This window comes from Echeneis naucrates, chromosome 15 (genome assembly GCF_900963305.1).
Source record: "Echeneis naucrates chromosome 15, fEcheNa1.1, whole genome shotgun sequence".
Lineage (NCBI taxonomy): Eukaryota > Metazoa > Chordata > Actinopteri > Carangiformes > Echeneidae > Echeneis > Echeneis naucrates.
This window is the reverse complement of record NC_042525.1, coordinates 23,152,041-23,178,169: the sequence shown is the minus strand read 5'-3', so window position 1 is coordinate 23,178,169 and position 26,129 is coordinate 23,152,041. Positions and strand designations below refer to the sequence as shown.

Below are 26,129 nucleotides of genomic sequence, written 5' to 3'. Positions count from 1 at the left end.
AGAAAGAGGTGATTAAAGTGTGTATCTTTTAATGTTAAAGTTCTAAACAGTCTACAAGGAGAGCTACACATATTTACAGATCACAGATCAGTTCTATATCAGTTCTATCTTAATACAGTTAAAGTGTCAGTTCTATGTCCAGCATCAGATCCTTACATTTGATTGGCTCACCAACGTGTCTGTGGTAGCGTTCCAGAAAAAAAAAAAGAAAAAAAGTTCCAGTAAAACTACAGTGAGATAGTTTTTAAAACCAAAAATATACATTCCTATGGACATCAACATATCAATACGAGACTTATTTGTTATGATCAGTAAATTAAAGCTCTGTTTATCATGTTACAAACCTATACCCTTGTTTCTGTGTTTCTTTTTTCCTGGTCAGTAGCAACAGCTGCACCTGATCAGGTAGGTTGTTGCTTTAAAGAGCTAAGCTGCAGCAGCATGCCAGACACACTCCTCCCAGACACTGAGGGGTTGCATGAAGTCAGCAACATTGCTGCATGACTGTGGCTGGTCAGCACAGAGCAGTGAGTCAGTGTGTACACCTTTAATATGTGTATGTACAAGTAAGTATCAAAACAGACCTGGACTAAAGTCCTTGACTGGGACAGGCAGTGTCTTCCTGGCTTGCTTACTGAGTTGTTTGCTCTTGCTCTGTTATTAAACCTCAGCCAGTTGCCATACCAGATAAATGCTAATCTGCCTTCACCACTTCTGTGTTGCATGTCAGTAGCAGTGCAAAGCTTAAGCCATTGATGTTGGTCTGAAATATGTGCATATGGTGCTTTGTTGACCTTGTCCCTTTGCTGTTACTGTGTGTCTTGTCGTTGAAGGAGCTGCTAGTTCCTGTGTTTAGTAATAGGCCAGTAATTGAACCTATCCAACCCCAGCTGTCTCCGGGTGTGTCCACTGTCAAGATGGAGGCAGCCTACCCAGGTGTCTGTTTCTCTACCATTCATTTTCTTTGCTACAGTGGCTAGAATAGGACATGTCAGTTTTTCTTCAGTAATAGTTTGTCAGCTCTAAGTAGCAAATGTGTTAGGAAAATAAAGGTTCTAAGGTGAGGTTGACAAACTGCATGGCCACTGTTCTATGGTCTGTGGCAAGAGACAAAATAGCTAATAATTTATTGATTGACTGATTCCTTTGCCTTCTGAATCCCATTATTCTTTCCAGGGTTACAAGCCACTAATAAAACCACAAATAGTCTTTTAAGCCAAAACATCCTGACAGCGATGGCTTTTAGTAATTTTTTTTGTTTATTTTCGGATCCTGTGCAGCCTCTTCCTCAATGATACCACTGGAGTGTTTATTGTGGTTTCACTCTGCAGAGCCCACTTGCTGCTGTGTACGAGCATGAACTTAGCATTGAAACATTTCACCTATGAAGACCAAGTTGAACAGCTGATTCTCACTCCATGTTTCCATTGTCCTCAGTAGTTTGCCTAATACAGCCTCAGACTTTCTGTATTAGCTCCAGTGGTTCCAGGACACTGTCATATCGCAACAACCAAGAGATTTGAAGATTTGCCTCTTTAAACCTTGCTGACATCTCTCTTCACCATAGCGTTTGGTTTCATCACTGTGGAAGCCAGAGGATGGACAACTTAATTTGTCTGTCATTTGGGCTGTTTGCTCAAGACTTGGTAAAACAGAAACATACCTCAGCATTTACCTGCCTGACTGATCTTTCCATGGTCAGGAAATGATATTATTAGCAAAGACTTCTTTAGGAGGACAATTTTGTATGAGGGTGTGTGTGGTCAATAAAGAAGAGTCCATCTCCATGTAATGGCAGTTGAGGAAACAGGACTGGGTATCCTCTGTGTTTTGGATGTGCATTGCCTCCTCTTGCTACAGTTCTGCAGACAGACAGAAGAATAAACTGAATACCTGCTGTATGTAGACTACAGCTGTCCAAAGGAAAAGGATGAAGAGCAGTCATCATCAGTTTAATGACCTGGTCTTTCTTCTCTGTTTGTTAATTTTCTGCCACTGGACCTCATCTCCAGAATCCAGAGATATAAAGTTGAAGTTTACTTTTATAAGAATTGATGCTATGCTGTTTCTGTTGATAGTTTACAGAGTGTAGTCTGCTGAAGATGTGATGTAGATGATAACCAATAATCATTGAGTTTGATAATATTAACAATAAAAAGTGAACTTAATGTGTGTTATTGTGTGTTCTACTTTCATAGAGGTTGTTGAGAGAAGCTCTCCACCTGCAATAGTGGAGATCCTCCCATCTAACGCCGGCCAGGACATTGCACCCACCCAATCAACAGGTAAAATTAAATTGTCCTTATTCTCCATTAGCCTTTTCTTTTTCTTTTTCTTTTTTTCTTTTTTTTCGTTTTCACCTCTTCTCTGTCCTGGGTTTTGCTAGTTCTTGCTAACTGTAGAAGACTCATAAAGATTTTAGTTATGTGTAAATTAGTTGCTGGGAAACAGTTACGTCAACAGGAAGTCATTGTCATGCTGTGCAGTTCTTTGTTGATATAGATATCAATTTGCTTCATTTATTATTCATAGACAAGAGATTTGTTTTAGTTTAATTTATTTGTGCATTTCAGAAATGATAAATGATATCAGCTGCATTAAGGCTACTAATTAGTTTCAGTAGCATCATTTCTTGTAATTTGAGACATTTAAATATTTTCTGTAAAATTAAATTAACAGTTTTTTCCAGGTGTATCATAAAGAAAGGAAATGAAATGTGGATGGGGCAATACAGGGCTCTTAGACCATTTGTCATTTCCTGCTTGGTGCTATGGTGCTTTATTGTGTCCAAGCTAACTTACCAGTATGAGAAACATCATGCGTCACATGCTTTGTTATTTCATCCAGAACAACTGGGTTGTTGAGCAAGTCACCAATTTTTAAACCAACTGCTTGGAATCTGGAGGGTCTGGAAAAGGATGGATCATGAGGAAAATTAGCTTTTAATAGAACAAAATTAGATTGGAGTCAATTAGTTTTTGAGTTAAGTTACAGATATAAAACAGCTGTAATGCTCTTTTCCCTTCAGACTCCAAACAGCATGACTTCAGTTTATTTGATGGGCTCCTTTCACCCTGCTGTAAGCTTCTACGGGCCACTTTGTAGCACATTCAATGAACTTGTGATAGATGAATGACATGTCATAGCTCTGTCTAATATTTTTTGAGACAACTTATGTGTTTTTAAACTGCTGCTGCATTTCGCCCCTCGCTGTCTGTTCTTTTCCAGATGTGGACGAGTGCCAAATCAACCCTTACATTTGTGGCCAGGGAATCTGTTACAACACAGCTGAAGGCTACAATTGCCACTGTGATGAGGGATACCACCTGAATGATGCCCAACTCACCTGCGTAGGTGAGAAGTCATGAGACAAGTTTTGTCTCATGATCAGTGAGAGGAACTTCAGTAACAATGATATATACATGTAACAGATCTGGTAATATTGCCTTTTCAAAAATTACACAGAAATTTGGCTTTATTAACATGCTGGCATGCACTGATGTGTTTGCTGTCAGCTTATATCAGAACACAAAATTCTCATTTTGCATCATTGTTCCTGAATCTACTGCTAACATACCACCTTTTTCTGCTGACACAACAGAACAAAGCTGATTTTATGCTACAATGTTGAAATCATCCACATAGTGAAACAATTAGTTTTGTAACATTTCAATAATGTTAATTCAATGTCACCCCTGAAAGCCAAAGGTCCTTGGTATGAGACATCAAATGCACTGTGTACAGTGACACTTTTGGCTAGCATGTTAAAGTGACAGTTGAGCTGCTGTAATAGACTCTAATCCTCTATTCCACTGTGTTGCATACTCTTGTTGTGTGTCCAGATGTAGATGAGTGTTTGCAGACTCCATCTTTGTGTTCTGGGGGTAAGTGCAAGAACACAGAGGGAAGTTTCCTATGTGTGTGTCCATGGGGCTTCCTTGTCGACGAAGAGGGAACCAGTTGTATTGGTAAAAGTATCCCTTTTCATTTCTTTTCAGTGATTTGTGAGTTTTAAAGTTCTAAAAATGCTGAACAGACTGGCCCAATCCTGAACCGACCCGACCCTCCAACACTTCTCTGCCAAGTGTCACTCACTATCAAGTTTCCTTCTAAGGAAGGCACTTCTAATAAAGGGTGGAGGGTATCTCGAGATCGGGACTCCATTTACATTTTGCTGGAACCATGAAGTAGATGTCACCATGGTAATGGATAGAATGCCTTATTTGTGACAGCTGTTGCAAGTCGTAGCTATATATATGTACACTACCAGTCAAAAGTTTGGACACACTTTCTCATTCAGATGAATAGGAAAGTGTGTCCAAACTTTTGACTGATAGTGTATATAAGACCAACATTGTAGTGTTTCACCAGTTTCGGCAAGTATAAAAGTAAAAATACTGGTTTGGTCATTCTCACTGATATTTAATAGACAAAGCTTGATTATGACAACATTTGAGGCTAGCAAATCAAAGCAGTCTATGAGACAAAGTGATCAGTGCGCACAACAGACACATCAACACATGCTACATCAGGGCTGAGTTTCCTTTGATTCTGGTTGCTTGGCCTAACAGGCTCTACACACTAATGGTCACTAATAGAGTTATAAGTGTGAGGAATGTTGGACGATATCAGTGACCACACTGTTACCAGCTTGTGCACCACCCTCTTCCCTGCTCCATCCCCTTATTGGGATATAAATATGAGACACTCTGTCATTACATGGTTTCCTGTCATTTCAACGCAGCTTTTCCCACAAACCAAAATGGTACTGAATTAGCATGGTGATGGCAAACAGAGCTGCTGTAAAAATCTCCTCCCTCAGCTCTGGAGGATGATGGATCAGATTGTGTCTCTGTCTAAAGTTTATGTGTAACCAAAGTATCTATTAATAAGACAAATACAAAAGCAGGTTGATGAGCAGGGGTTTTTACAATCCTAAAAAAGAGCAAGTCAACCAGATTCTCCTCCAGCTCTTTTCTGACTGCTGAAATGGGCTGCTACTGCTGTCATTGTCATTGTCAAGGCTCCCTTATGTCAGAATCTCAGATTATAGAGGCACTAAGACAGGCTGGTCTAGAAACACTCAGGACATTCCTCCTCACATTTATGTTGTTACTTTATTCCATCAGGTAGAAACACCTGACCACTTATTAGTTATGTAGAAACACCTGACCACTTATTAGTTATAGGGTGGCTGGTGTGTGATTTAAACACTTGACTGTGTGTGTTCCTAATATCTTACAGATATGGATGAATGTGTGAACAGGACTGTGTGTCCTTCTGGGATATGCTACAATGTACCAGGGGGTTACAACTGTGGCTCCTGTCCTGATGGCTTTACAGCCCAGGGAGGCAAATGTGTAGGTGGGTCTGACACTCTGCATGTGTCTGTGTGATTACAGGAGCTTCAGAAAGGACTTTAACTTGAAGACAAACAATTATTCATACTGAAATTCACAATTTTGGAATTTCACTATGACTGCTCCTTTAATTTAAGTCATCTTAAAGTAAGGCTCCACCCTCAAGGCCAAGTTTTACTTTTATGTATATCTTTTCTTATGATTTTTTGTTTTAAGACCATCTCAGCCATTGCATGGTTGTGTATATTTGTTTTCATGTGTGTTCTTCTTAGCTTTAACATAATAGCATTATCGCATCTTTGGGTGTGCATAATATTTAATCCAGAGTAGACCTGAGCAGACCTAACCCTGTTAACACCCAAACACACAGCACTTCTACTTCCTGAATGATTTGGATATAATACATGCACTTATGCAGACCAACTATGGAACAATTACATTACATGTTAACTTTGCAGTGTACAGTATAACGTCTCGCCATCATCACAAGCAGAAATCGGGAAAGAACAGGTCAAAGCAATGAAAGCAGTGACAAATATAGAGAATACACAGTGTGAGCCGCGTTTTCCTGCAAGTGCTTGTGCTCCAACCAGAAACCAGAAGTGTGTCCCATCCCAGCTCTTTTACAGTTTACTGCTGTTCCATTTTCTGTGGCATATGCTGAGGTTTGACTGCTCACAGGTGTGGTCTGTGTGGTATGTGGTATGGTATGGTTGTAAAAGGAAATAATTAGGCCATGCAGCTGAGTCATTTATAAAAGTTAATAACCCGTTGTTTTTACTTATGCAAAAACAGACTCTAAATAAACCTTTAATCCAAACAGTGGAAAAAACCAGCGATGGTGTTTAGACTGATGAGCAGAGTTCAGATGAAAAAGACCAGTGTCAGTCTTCAACTATTGTAATGAAAGTTTTTAATTTCCAACACTCAACATTTCAACTGTATGAATACAATCTGATGGCCCAGTTAAACCATTTTTATTAGTGGATTTGACTGAGCTTCTGGAAGCTGCCTGTCAAGTGCATCACTCATTATAAAAAACATCATAATATTTGACCGCACAGAAAGGTTCCAGCTTTAAACACAATTGTTTGTGAAAGAAATTCCATGTTTATGTGCTGTGTGATGATTTGGGTCCACTGTCTGTGCTGTTTCAGATGTCGATGAGTGTCAAGATCAACGGGTCTGTGCCAGGGGCCACTGTCTGAACAATGAAGGGTCCTTCATCTGTCAATGTGGGCGAGGCTTCAGAGTGTCTACGACTGGACACCAATGTGATGGTAGGAACATGAGTCAGGAAAAAGAACAGGTGGACCATCCAATGAAATTGCAAATGAAAATATTTGAAAAAAATAGTTTTTACGATTTGTAGCAGTATGGAAGCCTTAAGGAGAAAGGTTTTAATCAAAAAACAGTATATAGCAATAATAATATTATATAATAATATAATAATAAGAGGAATTCAAATGAAAATATGTTTTTCTGAATAGTCCTTAGACTGGAATGAGTATGGATGAAATGAATCTTGGGAACTCAGTATTTTATTTGCTCTTCATTGCAAATAAAAATAATTCTCACAGATTTTCACAAATGAAAAACTTTCACAAAAAAGGTTTGAGTTGCCCTCAGCACTTTTTTATATTTGCGTTATGAAAGGTCTAATACCTGTCTCAAAAAGACAACTTAAAAGCTTTAAAAAATGGAAATATGGCAAGGTTATAAATTCATATGGTGGAACAGAGGCCTGTAATAAAGAGTCTGTGGGTGCCCAGGACATAACAAACAGACAGGGATCAGTGGCAATAACGGCCATGAAGAGAATATGTGGAGGGGTGGACAGGTGAAGGCTGGTGTTAGCTACTGAGAGCCAACCATAGATTGTGTGCAAAGGAGGTCATTAACTGTAAAGTGAAACCAATGCTGAAGAACCCTAAAACTTCATACTATCTAACAAGTATCAGGAGATGACTTGGACTGATATCAGACTGCATTGCAGTCGATGTGAAAATGTCCCTACCTCTCACTTAGTTTATGGTCTCAGCCTGTACTTTCAAGTCTTCTTCAATGCGACATCATGATCATGTTTTAAATGATGCTTCCTTTAAGAGGAAAAAGGATTAGAAAACAAAGCAGGGTACGAATTTGCGATTATTTTAGGTTAGATTACCTATCAGCCTCAGGAGTTAAACATCAGACTGGAACTTTTTCAGCAAAGGTTTATGATCAAATATATAAAATTTTTAGCACCTCAATAAGCTGTTGTTAAATCATTTCACCCACATCTGCAGTCCCACTAAGAACCAGAGGGATATGATCTTGTACAGTACAGGCCAAAAGTTTGGACACACCTTCTCATTCAAATGAATAGGAAAGTGTGTCCAAACCTTTGGCCTGTACTGTATATTGGAACATGCAGAGAACATCATTCGTCTTCTAATGCTTTCCAGGTCGCAGTAAGTGCTGGAGCAAATGCCAGCTCATATTGGGCAGGGTTAGGGTTCCATCACCGTGCAGAGAACATGTGAAACCAAATGGTTTTTGTTTTTAGCCATGTTGAGGAACTGCTCCCACCCTGTGGCTGCAATGTGCCATTGACAGGGAGGAGTGCAAACACTGTGCGTAAGAAAGGTCTGAATTAATTAAGCACTTGAATTTCATCTTTGACTGTGCAGTTTGTGCTTCTGTTGTGTTGAGTATGAGGAGCTTTAGTATGGGCAACTTTTTACAACTTTTTGTCAACTTGATCATGAGTAGTAGAACACCACCACTTCCACTATAGTAAAGCGTTACCATTGCTATAAAATGATATACAAAGTCATACTGATGAGATCAGAAACAGGTGACTATCAGAAGGTCCCTTGAGGCTGAAAAGCAAATACTGTCTTTAAGTGGCGTTTTTCACAAAGGACCTGAAATGAAAAATTTATTAGTATTTTTACTACAATAAAGGATCTAAATCCTTCCTCCATCACTGACCAAAGCATCCAACTGAAAAGAGAAACTAGTGGTGGTAAACACTGGCTAGTCCATTATCAGATATAAAAAAATCAGTGATTAATGATTTTAATCCTGTTCCTTCAATAAGTTAGTTGAAGTGAGACTGGAGTTCATTAACGTGCTCTGTACACCTGAATGTACATTGTATGTATTAAACCCAATTTTGCACATTACCTTTCTTTGCATGTTACTACTCTGCTGCTGTACACTTAACAGGTTATATTGTGTCGTAATTAGTTTTTGTTTAGTTACTGTGTTTACCATAGCATTATAATATCTTCTTTTTTCGTAAGCCTTTCAGTTTTTCTCAAATTTATCTTGTTAGACATTATTTATAGTTATTGCTATGCCACAGTCTCGGCATACTGTATGCTGAGGGATACACACATATACATATATATATATATATACATATACACACACACGCATATACAGTACAGGCCAAAAGTTTGGACACACTTTCCTATTCATTTGAATGAGAAGGTGTGTCCAGACATTTGGCCTGTACTGTATATATATATATATGTGTGTGTATGTGTGTGTGTGTGTGTGTGTGTGTGTATGTATAAAACTCAATTGGCAATAAACTGCTAGAAATATGTGTTTGAAACCAAAGAGGACTCATGTTCTTGTTTGCTGGATGATATGTTTATCCATGTTTGTGTGCGTGTGTGTGTTTTAGATGTGGATGAATGTGTAGAGGAGGCTCAGCCCTGTGAGGATGTAGGGGAGTGCGTCAACAGCCTGGGTTCCTACACCTGTACCTGTCCACAAGGATACCAGCAGGTCAACAGCACTAGATGCAGAGGTGATACACCACCACCACCACAGTGTTTCTGTTGCAGTGACCTAGTTTGTTTAGAGTTGCTTAGATGAACAAACATGTCTCTCAGTGGGTTTATGCATGTCATTTTCCAGATTTTGATGAGTGTGTGGATGGCCCAGAGCTCTGCTCCCCCAACGGAGAGTGCCTCAATACACAGGGATCCTATCTGTGTGTGTGTGAGAGCGGATTCACAGCCAACCTCGATACACCCTCCTGTGATGGTAGAATGCAAATCACACAGACACATACGCATTCACACACAGTTTGGATTCCACTGCATTAACGAGTATAAAAAAAAATCATACCTTATAAAATGTATTCTTCATTTAGGTTGACTGTGACTGTGTTGATCTGCTGTAGTGAATAAGTGCACCGTTCTCTGTTATTTTCAACAAAGATCGATCAAGACATCAATACCAATATTGGCTTTCAATATTTGTCATAGGTCTGAAATTGCATTTCAACACAAAGCTCAATAGTTTTGTCAAATTGCTAGTTGATGTGGTGCTCCACAAATATTATTTTTACATGAGGAAACTAAGTACATGTGTTGGGATTATTTTCAGCAGTGAATTTATACAGATGTGGCGTAGTGGTGATGATTGTTAACTCCAGAGGGATTATGACTTTCCAGAAAACCTGTCCAGACATTTATGTAGTTCCACTGAAGCTGGTAGTCAACTGTTTAATTCGTCTAATATCTTTTTGTGACCAAATACTGCACTCCCATCAGTCTCTGGTGTACATTGGATTAACTACTTATTAAGGAATGTTAGCTAGAACAACTAATATAGTAAAAAAGAAATAAATTAAATAAATAGCTGCTGAACACTAGCATCTCAGGACTGATATTGTGAGACTGTTACCTTATTATTTAAGTATTGAGCTGTAGAGTTGCCAACCATCCCTTAAAATACAGAATTGTCCCATTTTTGGAAACTAAAAGATGTGTTCCTAATTGAATGGATAAGGGACGTTTTTTGTATTCTTAAAAATCCATGTTGGGTGATTTTTATTGCAATGAAACTGCGTGTCGGACCACCACTCTCTGCCTGTCTGAAATGAGCTTCTTATTGACCAATGAAACAGCACTGTGTCACTATAGCGACTAGAATTCTCATTTCTATTGGTTCTCTTTGACCAATAGAAAGATATGGTGTGCTATGGTGTGCCTGCGACCCAACTTCCTGACACATGGCTATTGGTTCTGGATGTAATGTATGTATTTGTGAAATACAAATACACTCTCAACTCTAACCCTAATTGTTACTTTGTTCAGGTGACCTGTTTTTTATCCCAAAGATTATGTAAAGATTATGTAAAATGGTTCTTTGCACCGTCAGAATGTTACTGTTATTTTGCACTTAACAAATCATAGTCTGTTACATTGAGTTAATGTATGTTCACCTGTCTCCATTTGGAAACTGATCAAATTCAGTTTTGTGTTTTAGTGCATGGGCATATAGATGTGGTATTTGGTATGAATGGGGCCTCTTGCAACCAAGTATATTATTTATGCATGGTGAGTAAAATAATAATGCACCCATGAAGATGTAAAGCATTATATTTGTTGAGCATATTGTGTGCACATCAAATATAATGTTATGCATACACGTCTCACACCTGCAAAAATAAATAAAAAAATAAAAATCCTGTCCCTTATTTTGACTTTAAGTTGGTGACCCAAGTTAAGATGTTGCGTTAGTATTTAACTGTTGCCATGTTTTGTCAGTATTAAGCTATTAGTATGTTGTGTTAGCACTAAGCTATAAGCATGTTTAGTTAGTATTAAGCTCAAACCATTTGCTATTAGTATTTAGCCGTTAGCACGGTGTGTTTATATTTAGTCGTCAGCATGTTGTGTTATTATTTAGCTGTAAGCATGGCTGTTGACTCTGAGAAGGGCTGAGGACTATACACATTATGTGCCTCTCCCTCTGTTGAGTTTTGTCTTCATATGCTACCTTGTGATTTTGTGTAAGAAGAAGCAAACTGTTGACTGTCATCTTTGGTCTCTCCTGATGGTGTGTTAGTCTGGAATATGACTGATGACACTTTGCAGGTTTGTACTGCCCAGACAACCAAACCAAGAGTTTTAAAATTAAAACCAGTTCCAGCTGTCTTTCTGAATGTCTCTGTTATAATGGCTGAAACACACAGCCTGAAGCTTTCCATACCTCCAGGTTCACTTTGAGTGAGTGTGAACCAACGCTGGGCAGAGCAATAAGGCTGACCATGAGTCAGTGTGTTCTATGAAGAGCAAGCGAAGGGCAGGGCTTTGCTGAATAAGGTTTGCCTGTACAGTAAGTCACACCAGAGTTTGGTGGAGGGCCAGATGGAGGAGGTTGGGAGAGCAAGGTTCTAAGCAGGTTCAGGAGGCAGGGGGGAATGATGACGAAGACATGAGCCAGGCCAACGAGACCAGGAACAGCCTGGGCAGACACTGTGTAATAAGAGTCCACATCTGGACTGAGCTGAAGAGGTCACACAAATCTTGGTTGGAGTCTGAGTCTGGGTCCATCTTGAATCAAGATGCTGGGGGAGTCAGCAGGTAGATAGAGAAAACTTTCTCGAGACTTGGAAGTGGAGGTGGACTTTGAAATAGATAAGAATCCAGGGACTGACTGGCTCAGTGATGGAGAAGTGAGGTTGACAATCTAAAAAGTTTTATTTCTGATATTTTCTGTTAACAAAGCGCCACCAACCATAATGTATGGTTTTGTTTTGTTTTTTTTTTTTGTAGTAGACGTTTGTAGTTTTTATAGAAATTGGAATCAGATGCTTCAGAAAGGAGGCTCACATACCAGGGGATGAAGTCACCACTCGCATGATCACTGAGAATTAACCTGTACTTGAGCTCTAATGTAGTGTCCTCTAGGTCACTGACCTCTAAAATGTAAATATAGAGATTCTGATAGTGAGGTAAAAATTAAACTGACAGTTTTTTTTAATACATAGATTCAGCCATAGAGGAAAAACAGCAGTGAGGCAACAAGTCTCTTTAATGTTGCTAAAACCTAATTTTTAAAAGATTTCAGCTAGAAGTCTGCTATAATATTTACTGGAGTAGAAACGGAAGTTTAGACTCATGAAAAAGCAATAAAATCATGATAACTCAAGGAGGAGAAGAGAGATGCTATTCTGGCTGAAGATTTTCTCATGCATACTGAATAGAGCTGTCAGTTCTATTTAATGTGCTTTAAGTTTCAGTTTTGATTACCTTTATGTTTGAGGAGGAAATGTATGAGAACACAGGGGAATTTGTGTGTGTGTTGGTGTAATTTTATGTGTTTTACAGTAAAATATTGAGTTCAAAGGCAATATTACAGATGCAGATAATCAAGAGGTACTGAGTATTACATAGCACTGTGGTTTGGACAGATCAATCTGACGTGTGTTGGTTCACCCTCCAGACATTGATGAGTGTGGCCTCAACGAGACCCTGTGTGGCCCCCACGGCTTCTGTGAGAATAGGCTGGGCTCCTTTAGGTGCCTCTGCGACCAGGGCTACCAGGAATCCCAGGATGGCCACAGCTGTATGGGTAAGTATTTGTATGTTTCTTTAATGAGACCTTAGATCATCATAAACTTGCTTTCAGGCTCTAGTCTGACTGTTACATGAATGCAACAAAACATCTTTCACGGCACCTGAAACTCCTCACACCTGTGAAAAACCATTACACATACAATTGAACCCATCCATGACTGTGTGAGGGTGGGGTGCTTTCTGGACAGGTCTCACACAAATATCTGTCCATCTTCTATTGCTTTTCCATTTGTGGATCATGGGGCTGCTGGAGCCAATCCCAGATCACACTGGGTGAGGGCGGGGTACACTCTCGACAGGTCTCCACTCCATCACAGGGCCAACACACAGAAATAGACAGAGACCAACAACCACTCACACTCACAACCCCGGTCAATTTAGAGTCACCAGTTAACCTAGACATGCATGTCTTTGGACGTAGTAAAACCGGAATACATGGAGGCAGACACAGGGAGAACATGCAAACCTGCCACCTTCTTATTGTGGGGTGACAGCGCTAACCATTACGCCACCGTGAGCTGTGATTACCTCAGAAAAATTTGCCAAATGGTCAACTTAGAGAATTAAGTTGCTACAAAGTGCAGTGAGACACAGAAATGGTCTTGAGATCATTTTGACTTTATACTATGATGTTCCACATCTGGATTAAAGGCCCGGTGAGCTAAAACTCTTCACTCCCGCAGAGGTTCTGAGTGTTAGACTTGCTATCCAATTCAAAAAACAGTGGACTAAGTCATTGGTTTTCCTCAACTGTGGTTTGGACTGAGTCTGAGCTGTTGGGTGCTGGTGGTTTCCCTGGGCTGACTGGATCCCTGCAGTCTCATCCAATCAAACACACTCTGGACACACAGACACTCTAGACACACATACTGTAGATACACACTCACACACACACGGTGTCCTCTGGGTCTCAACCAATTCCAGTTCAACAAACAGCCAAGCCATCACTGCACTGTGGTTTACAGATGACTGTCTCTCTCTCTCACACACACACACAAATACGCACAGTGGCATACCACAAACCACTTTTCTCTCTTACTTCACTTTTTTTGTTCCCTCTCCTCTAAGTGTCTTGTCTTCACTCACTTGTGTTTTCACTTTCATCTCTCCATCATCTCAAATCAAATCAAATCAGATTTATTTGTATAACGCCAAATCATAATAAAGTTACATCAAGGTACTTTACATATAGAGCAGGTCTAGACCAAACTCTTTATAAATTTATTTAAAGAGACTCAACAGACCCGCCGATGAGCAAGCACTTGGTGACTTCCTTTAAGAGGAAGGCAGAAAGCTCGGGCAGAACCAGGCTCAGGGGGGGCGGCCATCTGCCTCGACCGGTTGGGTTGAGAGTGGGAGAGAGAGAAAGAGTGAGATAGGAATTGGGGGGTGAACATGTTGCTGCATGAAGTTCATGGAGTAGAGCTGTAATACAGAATTCATGAAATATGGGAACAGCAGGTGTTGCAGGAACATGGGATGGCGATGAGTCACCACCTGCAGGATGAGGACAGGGAGAGAGAGGGACTTTGGCAGAACATGGTTAGTAAATGCAGTATAAATGCTTAGAACTGGATGAAACTGTGTTTTTTAAGAAGGATGATTCTTATCAGTGCATGCAAGGGGGGAGGAAAGGAGAGCGAGCGAGCGAGAGGGAGAGGGGGAGAGAGGGAGAGAGAGAGAGAGAGAGGGAGAGAAGCTCAGTCCTTCCCCCAGCAGCCTCGGCCTACAGCAGCATAGCTAAGGAGTAGAGGACTTTAACTTTAACTAACTATAAGCTCTGTCATACAGGAAAGTTTTAAGCCTGGTCTTGAAAATTACTAAAGAGTCCGCCCTCCGGACTGAAATGGATCTCCATTTCATCTTCCTCTTCACTCCCACCACAGGGGTGTTGCCACTACTCTGCCAGTTTAACATCTTTCTTACCAGATTTAAGAGTTGTTTAAACTGGAAAAACTTGAACACTGTAGAAGAAGAAATGAGAGTCCCTAATCAAGCTCACAGTAACTCAGCTGATATTAAAGAAAGTACAATAACAAAACACAGTATGTGGCTAGTCTGGGTTTCATTTTAGTCTCAGCTGGTTTCAATCTGGCACTCTGACCTCACCTAGTAGACCGCTGAACACATATAATCTCCACTTGAAGTGTAAAGCAGTGCTGTAGCTGAGTACTGCATTGAGGCACCGTTTCCACTAAATCATCACCTCAGTCCGATTGTCTGTGCTCCCACACACAGAGTGCCTCAGAATCACTTTTTTAACCACTCCACTCTTACATCAGACAGTAAATAGAAGGACAAGGCAAGTACTCCTGTTCCCGACTCGATGAACATTTTCAGCAGTACAGCCACTGTATGACTTCTCTTGACTGATGGAGTGTCTGGGAGAAAATGATCTTTGTTAAGTCCTCCATTCCTTTCATACCTCCTGAACTGCTGGCTCTTTTGCGCCAACTGATGAATCACTTCATGGACTATGTTGAAAATGAAGAGGATAATATATTATAATAACATAATAAATATGTTTCCCTCCCCTCAGATGTGAATGAGTGTGAGCTACTCAGCAGTGTGTGTGGGGAAGCTCAGTGTGTGAACACAGATGGCTCCTTCCTGTGTGAGTGCCCCAGTGGCCAGGACTACAACGTCATGAATGCCAAGTGCCAACCTGTACCTGCAGGTGAGGCAAAGATTAACAGCTGCTTTGATTACAGTGACACATCTCAATACACATAACAGGACATAAACTGACACTTGCTCTGAAGTAAACAGTGTGAATCCCCCACTATACTCATAAGAGGATAAAAACTCTGTACTTCTGTCAAGATATGGACTGTGTGATGCTATATATACATCATATCTGTACGGTAATAATCTAAAACTCACTGTATTATGAAGTATCAAACAAATCTTGTTCATCAAGAAGAAGGTTCTGGTGAGAAAACTGTTTGTAGTGTCAGGCTGGAATTATACAGGTGATCTTCAAATACAACTTGTTCCACATCTGCCCAGATGTATTCAGACTTTTTCACACCTCTTAAATCAAACATTGCATCTGTTCCTGGAGACACATTTTAATGGCCGACCAGGTGGTGAGTGTTGGTCATGTGACTGCAGGTTTTGAGGTTCTAGGAAGGATCACTTTACTGATCTGCAATTTCTAGTCTTAAACTGTTAAACAGACAAGCGCAGTGGAAGTAAATCAAGTGTTGGTGCTCGGATGCAACTCAGTGAGTTTGTAACCTTAAAGATCATTGTCCATAGCAGTAACAAACATCCTCAGCTGACTGGATAGTGTGCAGTCTCACTCTCCATTGTGTGTCTTCTTTCTCTTGACCCTCGTGTCAGCATCAGCAGTGGAGCGTAAGGAGTGTTACTACCACCTTAATGACGAGAACCTTTGCGAGAGCGTACTGACCAGCCACGTCACCCTGCAAGAGTGCTGCTGCACGCTGGGAGCTGGCTGGGGTGACAACTGTGAGGTTCACCCCTGTCCCGTCAACAGCTCGGGTGAGTTGATGGGAAGGAGGCACCTCCATAGACAGGAGTTTGATTTAATGAAGGGGACCTCTCAATACAGATGGATGATGTTTGTTTATGTCCCTCTCAGACCAGTTTAACCAGATGTGTCCATCAGGGAGAGGTTTTATCCCCAGATCAGACTCTCTGTATGGAGAGCCCCATGCTAACGACTACACAGGTGAGACCAGGCTCCTCCCACCCATCATGCCACACAAACATAATGATTTTATTTAAATAGCAGTGATGAATTCATTCCGCATCACTCCCTCATCTTAAAGAAACAGACCATGACAACATCATGGCATGTTGTCAGCTAATGATGACAATAATGATTATCATCCCTTCATGGCTGCAGTCGTGGGGCACAGCTGCCCCACGACTGCAGCCATTATGTGTCCACCTGGGGCCACCCCTCACACCCCTGTCTCACCCATGTGCTTACAGATGCTGATGAGTGCACCCTGTTTGGCCAGGAGGTTTGTAAAGGAGGCTTCTGTCTGGACACTATGGGCAGCTATGAGTGTTACTGTAAGACCGGACAGGACTATGATCCAGCTAGACTGAAGTGCAGAGGTCAGAGGGACACACTGTGTGTGTTTGTGTGTGTGTGAGAGAGATGGATTCTGTGTTTCCAGTGTACTGGCCTCACAGATGTGTACATAAGCACCTGTGATGGGGCACATCCTGGTGGCCCACCTGGTAGAGTTTGTACCATGAAGACTTTAAATTAACCACAACAACTCTGGTTCAAATCTGACCTGTCATCCTTTCCTCCATATTTTCCCCTCTTTCTCCCTGATGCTAATGTTTTACTTCTTTAGTCATAGTTAAAGAATCTATTGGTCAGTAGTACATTACATGACCCCTGCGTCCACATCTTCATCTTTTTTGTTATCCGATAAATTCATTGCATGGTTTTGTGTTGTGTCTTTCTGCAGACATTGATGAATGTGAGGATGAGTCAGTGTGCATTGGTGGACAGTGTCAGAACACAGATGGCTCCTACATGTGTTTCTGCACTCACCCCATGGTGCTGGATCCCAGCAGTAACCGCTGTGTGCCCATGCCTGAGTCAGTCGGTAAGAATTTTGTTTTGTAGGTATTTTGTTCAAAACGCCTATCACCCAACATACTGTAAGGCATACTGTAAGTAAACATGGCAACCTCGCTGACAATAAGAAGTACAGAGCAGTTTCGATTCACCCCTTAATACTCCTTAGCTCTAACTTCACCTCTAGATATGGTTTCTTCTGGTTGGGGGAAAAAAAAAAAGATGGCCGACAAATTTAAGGCTGCAAAATAGCTGCTCTGCCCTCAGACAGAGCAGCTCCTGAGATCAGTTTACTTTGTAAACTGTAGGTCAGAAAGGGATGTAGAGGTGCAGTCAATTTACTAATTATATGGATAAAACTAGGTGTGTTAAAAGGTCAACTTCAGTGTGACACGAGTTTCTGTTCGTTCACAACTTTCATTAAATCTGCTGTATTTTCTATATATATGAATGAGGGAAAATTGACTTTATTGGCTAATGTGGACAGCTCTTGCAGTCTGTTCATCTCTACAACAGCATTTCATATGTGTGTGTGTGTGTAGTAATGCCGTCTCTGTCCACAGAGGCACATGAGGAGGAGCAGGTGGACTACCAAGGCATCTGCTGGCAGACAGTCACAGAGACCATAACCTGCACAGAACCACTGGGTCTCAACAGGAAGACCACCTACACAGAGTGCTGTTGCCTGTACGGAGAGGCCTGGGGCATGGACTGTGCCCTGTGTCCCCTCAGACACACTGGTACACACACAAATCCTGCCCTTTCCAATCTAGTTTATGCGTCACATCCTGTTGTTGAATGTAAAATACAGCTGTAGTATTCTAGAATGCTATCAATTAATTGAGTAATCTAATTAATTCTTTTGCCATATTAAATGGCAATGGTAAAAATGAGAAAAAGGACAAAAAAGACATCATTCTAAAATTCATTTATCTTCTATCTCTTTTCCGTTTCCTGGTCGTGGGGTGCTGAAACCAAGCCCAGCTCACATTGGGCAAGGGCGGGGTCACCCTGGACAGGTCACCTTTCCATCACAGGGCCAACACACAGAGACAGACAGAGACCAACAACCACTCACACTCAGACCTATGGACAATTTAGAGTCATCAGTTAACCTAAACATGTGTTTGGACAGTGGGAGGAAACCCACACAAGCATGGGGAGGACTGAACGCAGTGCTAACCACTATGCCACCATCTTGCCCTGATTCTGTCATTAAATGATCAATTGGCTTTTAAATATGGACATTCCTCTTTAAAACTAAAAACCCATTTATTGCATTTAACTTCAGTGCCTTCACAAATTCATGACAATAATAATGCAGATGCAGCAGCATTTTATTTTTGAGTGGAAATTTGGAACATCTTTACTAACCATTGATATCGACTCATGTTCTTAACTAGCAATTACAAAATAACCACAATTACAGTCCATTCTTACAAGCCTTCATCTACATAAGCAATGACACAAAATTAATATTTTAAATAATATTTTGTTTACATTGCTCTTTGTTACCTTGAGTTGACCAACCCACCAAATGCGGGTTAAAATTCATTTTGGCAGGTGTTGATAAAAACTTACTAGCCAGTTTGGCCGGTGATGCATGAGGCAATCGTGTCGGTCAGATATACTCTACGCTATGTTTTGTTCTCGGTCATTTGTACCCCTGGCAGTGATTCTGAGCGTGATTCTACATTTCCAATCAATACAGTGCCATAATGCTACGTAATGACGTTTAATACGCCCATTGGCTGCGCGAATGCAGGTATTTCACGCTACAGACTGGAGTGCAACCAGCGTGAGAAACAGAGATAGATAAAGACAGCGGAGCTAAAGTTTAATGTCTAAAGTAAAGCTAAACTAAATGTGGCGGGGGTTGAACTCGGGACAGATGAGGTTGGGCGAGAAGAAATAGAATGGAGGGGATAGAAAATCACTAACAACGTTAAGCAATGTACTAAAAGTTATGAACAGAAAATCACCACAACAACTACGCAATTCAGGAACAAAGTAACAACAAATAATCACTAGCTTAGAACTAGAAACACGAATGGTCGTGGAAAGTCTGGAGGTCATAGAATACAATACGTGGAACAATGCACCAGAACTTCAAAATAAAGGTTTGAACCAGAACCATGACAGACGTGCTGTTATGGCAATTTCTATGCACTCTACTCTGTTGTTTGTTTATTTATTTTTCTTTTTGCAGCTTCAAATGGGTTGACATTTTGTGTCTTTTCTTCTCTTCTGTTACTTCTCAGCTTTGCTTGATTTTATGACTGTGGCACTGAATTCAGAAACATTGTGTGTCAATCATAACTGATGTTGTGGAAAATGCGAGCATGTAAAATAATGTAAGTGAAGGTAATTAAATGAAATAAGTTAAATAAAATAAATAAGTTAAATAAGTTGAAATAATTTTGAATAAGCTGATACTCTGGGACTTTAGTTCCTTGTGATTTATGAAAAAAAGTATGAAAAAGTATTTTGATAATATAATGCAACTAATTAATTCCTAGTTTTAAAGACCCCACATTTAAAGACTCCAGTGTTTGTTTATGAAGTGAACTGAGTGGCTGACTATTTCCATATCCGTTGAAAGTACAGCAGATTTAAAGGAAACACTAAGAGAAACCAAATCCAGCTCGGTAGAATGGTGTGTCCAGGTGGGTGGGTCTTGGGGTTGAGAGCAGTGACTGCTTGGCTGAGACATCACAGAAGTTCCAGAAGTCCTGATGTTCAATGTCTGAATACCGGCTCTGGGCATTTCCCTGTGGATTAACACCTTTGATACTCATCACTGTTTGTTAGCATCTTTTACCACTTTACGTTAATAGCTTGAAACTAGCAGTGGCTGTCACAATTAAAATGCTTTTTCTACTGCTAACTGTGGCTCTCTGAACTGACAAGGCTTCGGGTTTATGACAGGATTGGAACACATGGATTCTACCTGTACGTGGTCAGGGGCCATTCAAACCCTTTCCTGTTCCCATAAATTATGTTATGATTTAACTGATATCAAATTCAAGATTGGGCCCTGCGATGGACTGGCGACCTGTCCAGGGTGTACCCTACCCTCACCCAGTGTGAGGTGGGATTGGCTCCAGCACCCCCACGACCCACAAACAGATAAGCAGTTGAAGCAGATGAATAAATGAAAAATTCAAGATTATGGTTCTGGATGAATAATAAAGTGATGTGATTGAATTTGTGTCATTTAGACTTTGATCCCGGTTTTAAGAGCCAAACGTAAGATGAAAATCCCCCATATTAAATTTGAATGTTGTCACATATTATGTACACATAAATGAAATGATAGCAGACCAAACACTCTTCTTTCACACACCTCCAGCCAGCAATCACTGCATCAACACTACAGGTCACTGACTGAAGTGAAAGATTTCTGATTTTTTATGTGTCTGTCTGTTTCAGAGGACTATGCTACCATGTGTAACCTTCCTCTGGGTGTTGGGCGACAGCTGTATGGTCATGACGCACTCTCTGCCGGTCCGATCCATGAATATGAAGTGAGCCAGGACTATTCACCATCACCTGAGCAACAAGTTGCCCTGCCCTACTATAATGAAGAGCGTGAGTATTTCAAATTGCATCCAAATTGGTCCCTGGGGTCAGCGTCTCTTTGTGACATTACTCATATCAGCAGTCTGAGTTATATATCCACTTCAAAGCAGACTACCTGATATTTGAACTCTTTATTGAGTCTTCAGGTCGTGTGTTCAGGTAGGATTGAGCAAAGATTTTAATTTAGTCACAATGACTATAACACCTGCTGTAGCTGCAGCAACATGGGTCAAAAGTCAGATCATCAGCTGTTACATTATAGCCATTATATTTTGACAACCGCCAGGTAAAGTGAATAATCAATTAGTCACAGGGATGATTTGTTGGGAGAAATATGCAGCTTGCATAGATGCAGACATTCTCATTGAACAGGTTACATGTGAGCATATCATATAACATGGCCTGCTGTAGGTGAAGCAAAAATTGATTATCTGGTTCCCATCAGTGGTGGACACCAACCAACAAAAGCCCCTACTGTTGACACAACAGAACTGGACCACAGAGCAATGGAAGAAAGCAGTCTGGTGTGATTAATTGCCTTCTCTTAAATCATGCTGTTGGCTATGTGTGTCTCTTACCTGGGAAAGGCATGGCAACAAGAAGCATTGTGGGAATTGGAGGTGTGATGCTTCGGAAAATTCTTTGCTGTGAAACCCCTGTTCATGTGGATGTTACTACGATTACTTTTTTGGCAGCAAAAGGTAGCTGCACAATAACAAACAGGTGGTCATAATGTAGTTGTTGAGGAGAGATGCTTCTCTTGTTTGAGCACTTTGCTGCCCTGTGGTAGCAGCCTGCCAACAGAAAGACAGAATGGTCCAGCAGTAGCTTGATTATTGCAAAGTCAGTCCAAATTGAGACAATCGAGTGCTGAGGGGCTTTCTCTTTCTCTCACCTGAAACTGTGTCCTCCAGACATATGGTTGTTGGTTTACTATTCAGTGAGAGGTGTTGATTTCTCAACGCTTGTCTCCCTGCATCAGATCCTTACAGGGCATTTGAAGGCCTACGAGCAGAGGAGTGTGGGATCCTCAATGGCTGTGAGAATGGCCGCTGTGTCCGGGTTCAGGAAGGCTACACCTGCGATTGCTTTGATGGATACACCTTAGACATGTCCCACATGGCATGCATTGGTAAGAGAGTGGTGGCACGCTGCTAAGACAGACACAGACTGACAGTAGTTCTGATGAGACCTCCTTCCTTTTCTGTCCACAGATGTGAACGAGTGCTCAGAACTCAACAGTCGCATGTCGCTGTGTAAGAATGCAAAGTGCATCAACACTGTGGGCTCCTACCAGTGTGTGTGTCTGCCAGGGTTCAAAGCCTCAGACAAACCCAATTACTGTGTGGAGGTTGCAACCCACCAAACATCAACACACACACAGTGAGCATGGACACACACTATGGGGCGACAACAGACACAAAATCACACGCACAAGCTTGTATTACTATACTCGCGAGGATGTCCATTAACAACATTAAGTCACTTCCAAAGTCCCAACTCCACCTCAGAGTTCAGAACTTGGTCTGGTGTCCGGTAGAGGAACATCACATAGTTACTGTACTTTTAATAGTTTAAAATCTACATATCTACCTAATCCTGATTTTAAACAAATTCCATAATGTTAACCTGATCCAAATACAGATATGTTCACCACTGTCAGTACTCTGCATCGCTACAAATGGTTTTACTCCTCCAATGTTGTTTTACACATATTCATTTTAGTTGTTTAACCATGGGCATTTTAAAATTAACAGAAATAGTATAGAGTACTTAATAATAATGTTATGGTCTAAATCCTGATAATATTTTCAATAACTTTCCACTGACCTACTGTCACTGTGACTTGCTCCAGGCTTCTTTGTTCTTTCTGTCTGGCAGACAGATGAGTGGTTAGCTAACTTAATACAAAGATGGGATGCTAGGGAAAACAGCAAGCCAGTTCTTATGCTAAGCTACGCTAATTGTATCCTGACTCCAGCACAGAGTTTGTTCAATTTTACCTCACTTGTAAAGGTAAAGTGAATTCTCGTATTTTAGTTTGAATACGTTTGTTTTATTTATATTCAGTGTGGGGAACAAAATACATGTAGAACATCATGTTGTTAGCATGTTAGCAGAGCAGCAGAGGTGCCCTGGCAAAGTACTAAGTGTGGGACATCCATTCATCATGCTTAGTGTCTTCATTAACACAAGCTGTTAGCAGGTGGTGTAGAAACCTGGATCAATTAAGGCCCAGTTCAAACCTTTTCAGACCAATGCACACCTTTTCAGGCATGTTATGCCTCTTTAGACAAGTTTACACCAATTCAGACCAGTTTACACCTGGCTATAACTTCTATCCTAGGAAAGCTTGAAAGGTTTAAGTTCAGATGTGACCACACGAAAGATTAACTAAGATCTGCTCTCTCACTCCACTTCCAGAGTGGTCTTGTCCACAGTGTTTAAACAGTGTGAACCAAACAAATTCATTCCAACACTGACATCAGTATATTTTTTGAAAAAAGGCATACTTGAATCTGGTTGGTAGAGCACACATACACACTTTTGTCAGAACAACAGAAAGCAGAAGGTTCATATTACAAACAGGTGATTGATAAAAAGATTTAGAAAAAATGAATCTGTTACGTACCTGCAACACAGAGGAACAGATTCAGTGGTTTAATTTCTTCTTCTTCTCTTCTTTTTACTTGTGAATCTGTAGTGCTCTTAGGTCCACCTGCACAGCTATGACAACTGTGACCTGGTTATTGAAATACAACTTGTTGCATTTTCGAAAATATCAGTTTGAGAACAGTAACTGCTCATTTCCATAAGAATCTGCACATAAAAAACCTCTGGCTCAAACAAAGAGGGCCAATAACCAATCTTGTTTGAGGTATCAGTGGTTTTATAAATACTTTTGGTAAATTGAGAGTTAAGATGATCTCTGCTCTCTGAATAAACCCACAAATATGACTCAGGAAAAGTAGTGAGCAGGTTACATGTCACAGAATGCTGAAGCTTCTGCAGAAGATGCTACACTGAAGGACACATTTCTTGCCTTTACAGGCAAGAGAGTTATCTAGACCACAGCCACAGAGGTAATAGCTTCATGCTGCAGCTAATGATGATGAAGCATGTTAACACGCTGACATTTGTTAGTAAGGAGATGACAGTGAATGTTAATGCAGTTATTTTTTCTGCAGTTATTAAGGTATTCATAACAAATTGTAACTCTGACCTGATGAGTGAGTCAAAGGAAAAGTCTGGGGATAAACATATTACAGACAACACAGCATCCTGAGCTAACTTCACCATCTAGACCAGCTCTTTGTGATAAACCAGGGCCTGAGTGATGATCCATACCAGAGTGAACCAGACCACTATCCCACGTTCTCTGCCTCAACACATTAACCCTCCTCAAAATAAACTGCCCAGCACACATTAACCTATATCCTCAAACAACACCTACCACAACTACCACATTAATCCACCTTCTCAAACTGACCTAGATCTTCCCTTTGATGAGTCATTATGTTTAATGGTGGTGTTACTGCAACATTGTGGCAATGCAGAGGTTAAGCTGAACCAGTTTGAGCCCTAAGATGGCACATGGACCTTAAAAGTATAGGAATACAACACACACACACACACACACACACACTTACTTAATCAAGCCCATATATTCTGCACTGTAGAAGATTCAGACTAAATGAAACAAACAGTTCTTTACGTGAAATGAAGACTGAAATTTATTCGACAGAAACACAGACGTATAAAATGTTTGTCTGTTGCATTTCTATGTTTGTTTCTATAAGTGGAGTTTTCACTGTTACAAGGGGCCGATGTTTTGCTCATCTAACAAATTGACAAACCCTATGGCCTCGTGCTGGGGGATCAAGTTCTATTTTGTACCTAGTCAAACTGATTGTGGATATTTAATTCTGTGAAGAGGCCAGCTGTTTGCTCCTCCTCTTCCTCCTTCGTCATACCTCTGTCTGCCATGAAGAAAAGCCTGTCACTGTCCTACATGTGGTTTAGGACAGAAGATGCAGTTTTCCTGCAGAGAGCTACCAGACTGGCCTTCCCTCCTCTCTGTGTCTGTTTCATTTTTCATCCTCTTAACTATGTTTCACTGCCAAGTCTTGCCAGTTGGCAAAGCTGCTATGGGACAGTGATGGGAGAGAAGAAACTCATGTACATTTAAACAGAAGAGTGGAGACACAGCTGATGTGATTGTGATTTGTACATGAATAAATAGCTTTTTCTATGAATTCATATTAAAATGTACATGAAACCCCTTGTTATTAAACCACAAATTGTTATATTTAATACTGACTGGGCTGTAACTTTGACTTATTTCCACATCAAAAGTGAAGAATTTCATTGCTGGAATTGTGTGCATTCTATGAACCTCAGATGGTTGGTTGTGTTCAGGGTAGCTCTCCAAATGTAACCATAGAACCATAGAAATTAGAAGCTGCTTTCAAACGGCTATTGAACCTGTGATGAGTCAAATAAAGGATGATGAACACAGAGTCAGTTGGAAAGCAGCTGGTGAAAATACTGGAACATTTAGACTTTGGTGGAGACCAAGCACGGAGCTGAAGAGATGGAGTATTGGACTAAGATGCTCCAGGTTCACCAGAGTTGATGATAACCTTTATACATTCAAAAACATTGTTGTGGTGTTTACAATACACATATGAATATGGTGGTTTTTGAGTTCATCTGGTCATAGTTGTTCTACAGTACTGTTATAGTCATAAACTCTATCTCCATCCTCTGCACTTAATTCAATTGACAAACTGGACACCTTACACACAATAAACAATGGCAAATAGGAATTGATCTGATAACATTATTATTGATACCTTAAGAAGGCATATTGGGGCAAACTTTAATTAATGTATTTAGTTGTTATTAGACTTATTAGTTCCACTAACATTATAAGGGGAGATCTTCATTCAACATGTCACACCAAGTGATTGATGACAATCCTCGTTGTCTTTTGAATAGGTGTGCACACATTAGCATCTTTTGCAATGCCATTTGCCCTTTCCTCAAGCAATTTCAGGGACCCCTGAGTACCCCACAAAATACACGTTTTCGCCAAAAAACTATATCCTATAAGAACAAAGCTGTCTGGGAACTGTCTGAAATTTTAAAGACTTTGTGAACAAACTGACGGGGGATGACCCTCACTGGCACAAATGCTATTCAAATAAAAGGTAGACTTAGCATGTTGACAGACTGCAGAACGAT

At 40.6% G+C, this 26,129-nt stretch overlaps 1 protein-coding gene across 2 annotated transcripts in view; it reads left to right on the top strand.

Annotated features, from left to right (window-relative positions):
* Nucleotides 1–25,202, top strand: part of ltbp1 (latent transforming growth factor beta binding protein 1) — a 108,713-nt gene extending 83,511 nt beyond the window's left edge. For both annotated transcript variants that reach the window (XM_029520884.1, XM_029520883.1), the window contains exons 13-31: nucleotides 383–405; nucleotides 834–936; nucleotides 2,199–2,285; nucleotides 3,229–3,354; nucleotides 3,843–3,968; nucleotides 5,245–5,364; nucleotides 6,518–6,640; nucleotides 9,040–9,165; nucleotides 9,276–9,404; nucleotides 12,597–12,725; nucleotides 15,270–15,407; nucleotides 16,076–16,237; nucleotides 16,338–16,427; nucleotides 16,694–16,822; nucleotides 17,188–17,328; nucleotides 17,864–18,040; nucleotides 20,733–20,891; nucleotides 21,865–22,014; nucleotides 22,097–25,202. In XM_029520884.1, coding sequence (XP_029376744.1) covers nucleotides 383–405; nucleotides 834–936; nucleotides 2,199–2,285; nucleotides 3,229–3,354; nucleotides 3,843–3,968; nucleotides 5,245–5,364; nucleotides 6,518–6,640; nucleotides 9,040–9,165; nucleotides 9,276–9,404; nucleotides 12,597–12,725; nucleotides 15,270–15,407; nucleotides 16,076–16,237; nucleotides 16,338–16,427; nucleotides 16,694–16,822; nucleotides 17,188–17,328; nucleotides 17,864–18,040; nucleotides 20,733–20,891; nucleotides 21,865–22,014; nucleotides 22,097–22,269 — 2,411 coding nt within the window. In that variant the 3' untranslated portion in view covers nucleotides 22,270–25,202. The remainder of the gene's footprint in view (nucleotides 1–382; nucleotides 406–833; nucleotides 937–2,198; nucleotides 2,286–3,228; nucleotides 3,355–3,842; nucleotides 3,969–5,244; nucleotides 5,365–6,517; nucleotides 6,641–9,039; nucleotides 9,166–9,275; nucleotides 9,405–12,596; nucleotides 12,726–15,269; nucleotides 15,408–16,075; nucleotides 16,238–16,337; nucleotides 16,428–16,693; nucleotides 16,823–17,187; nucleotides 17,329–17,863; nucleotides 18,041–20,732; nucleotides 20,892–21,864; nucleotides 22,015–22,096) is intronic.
* The last annotated feature ends 927 nt before the right edge of the window (nucleotides 25,203–26,129 follow it).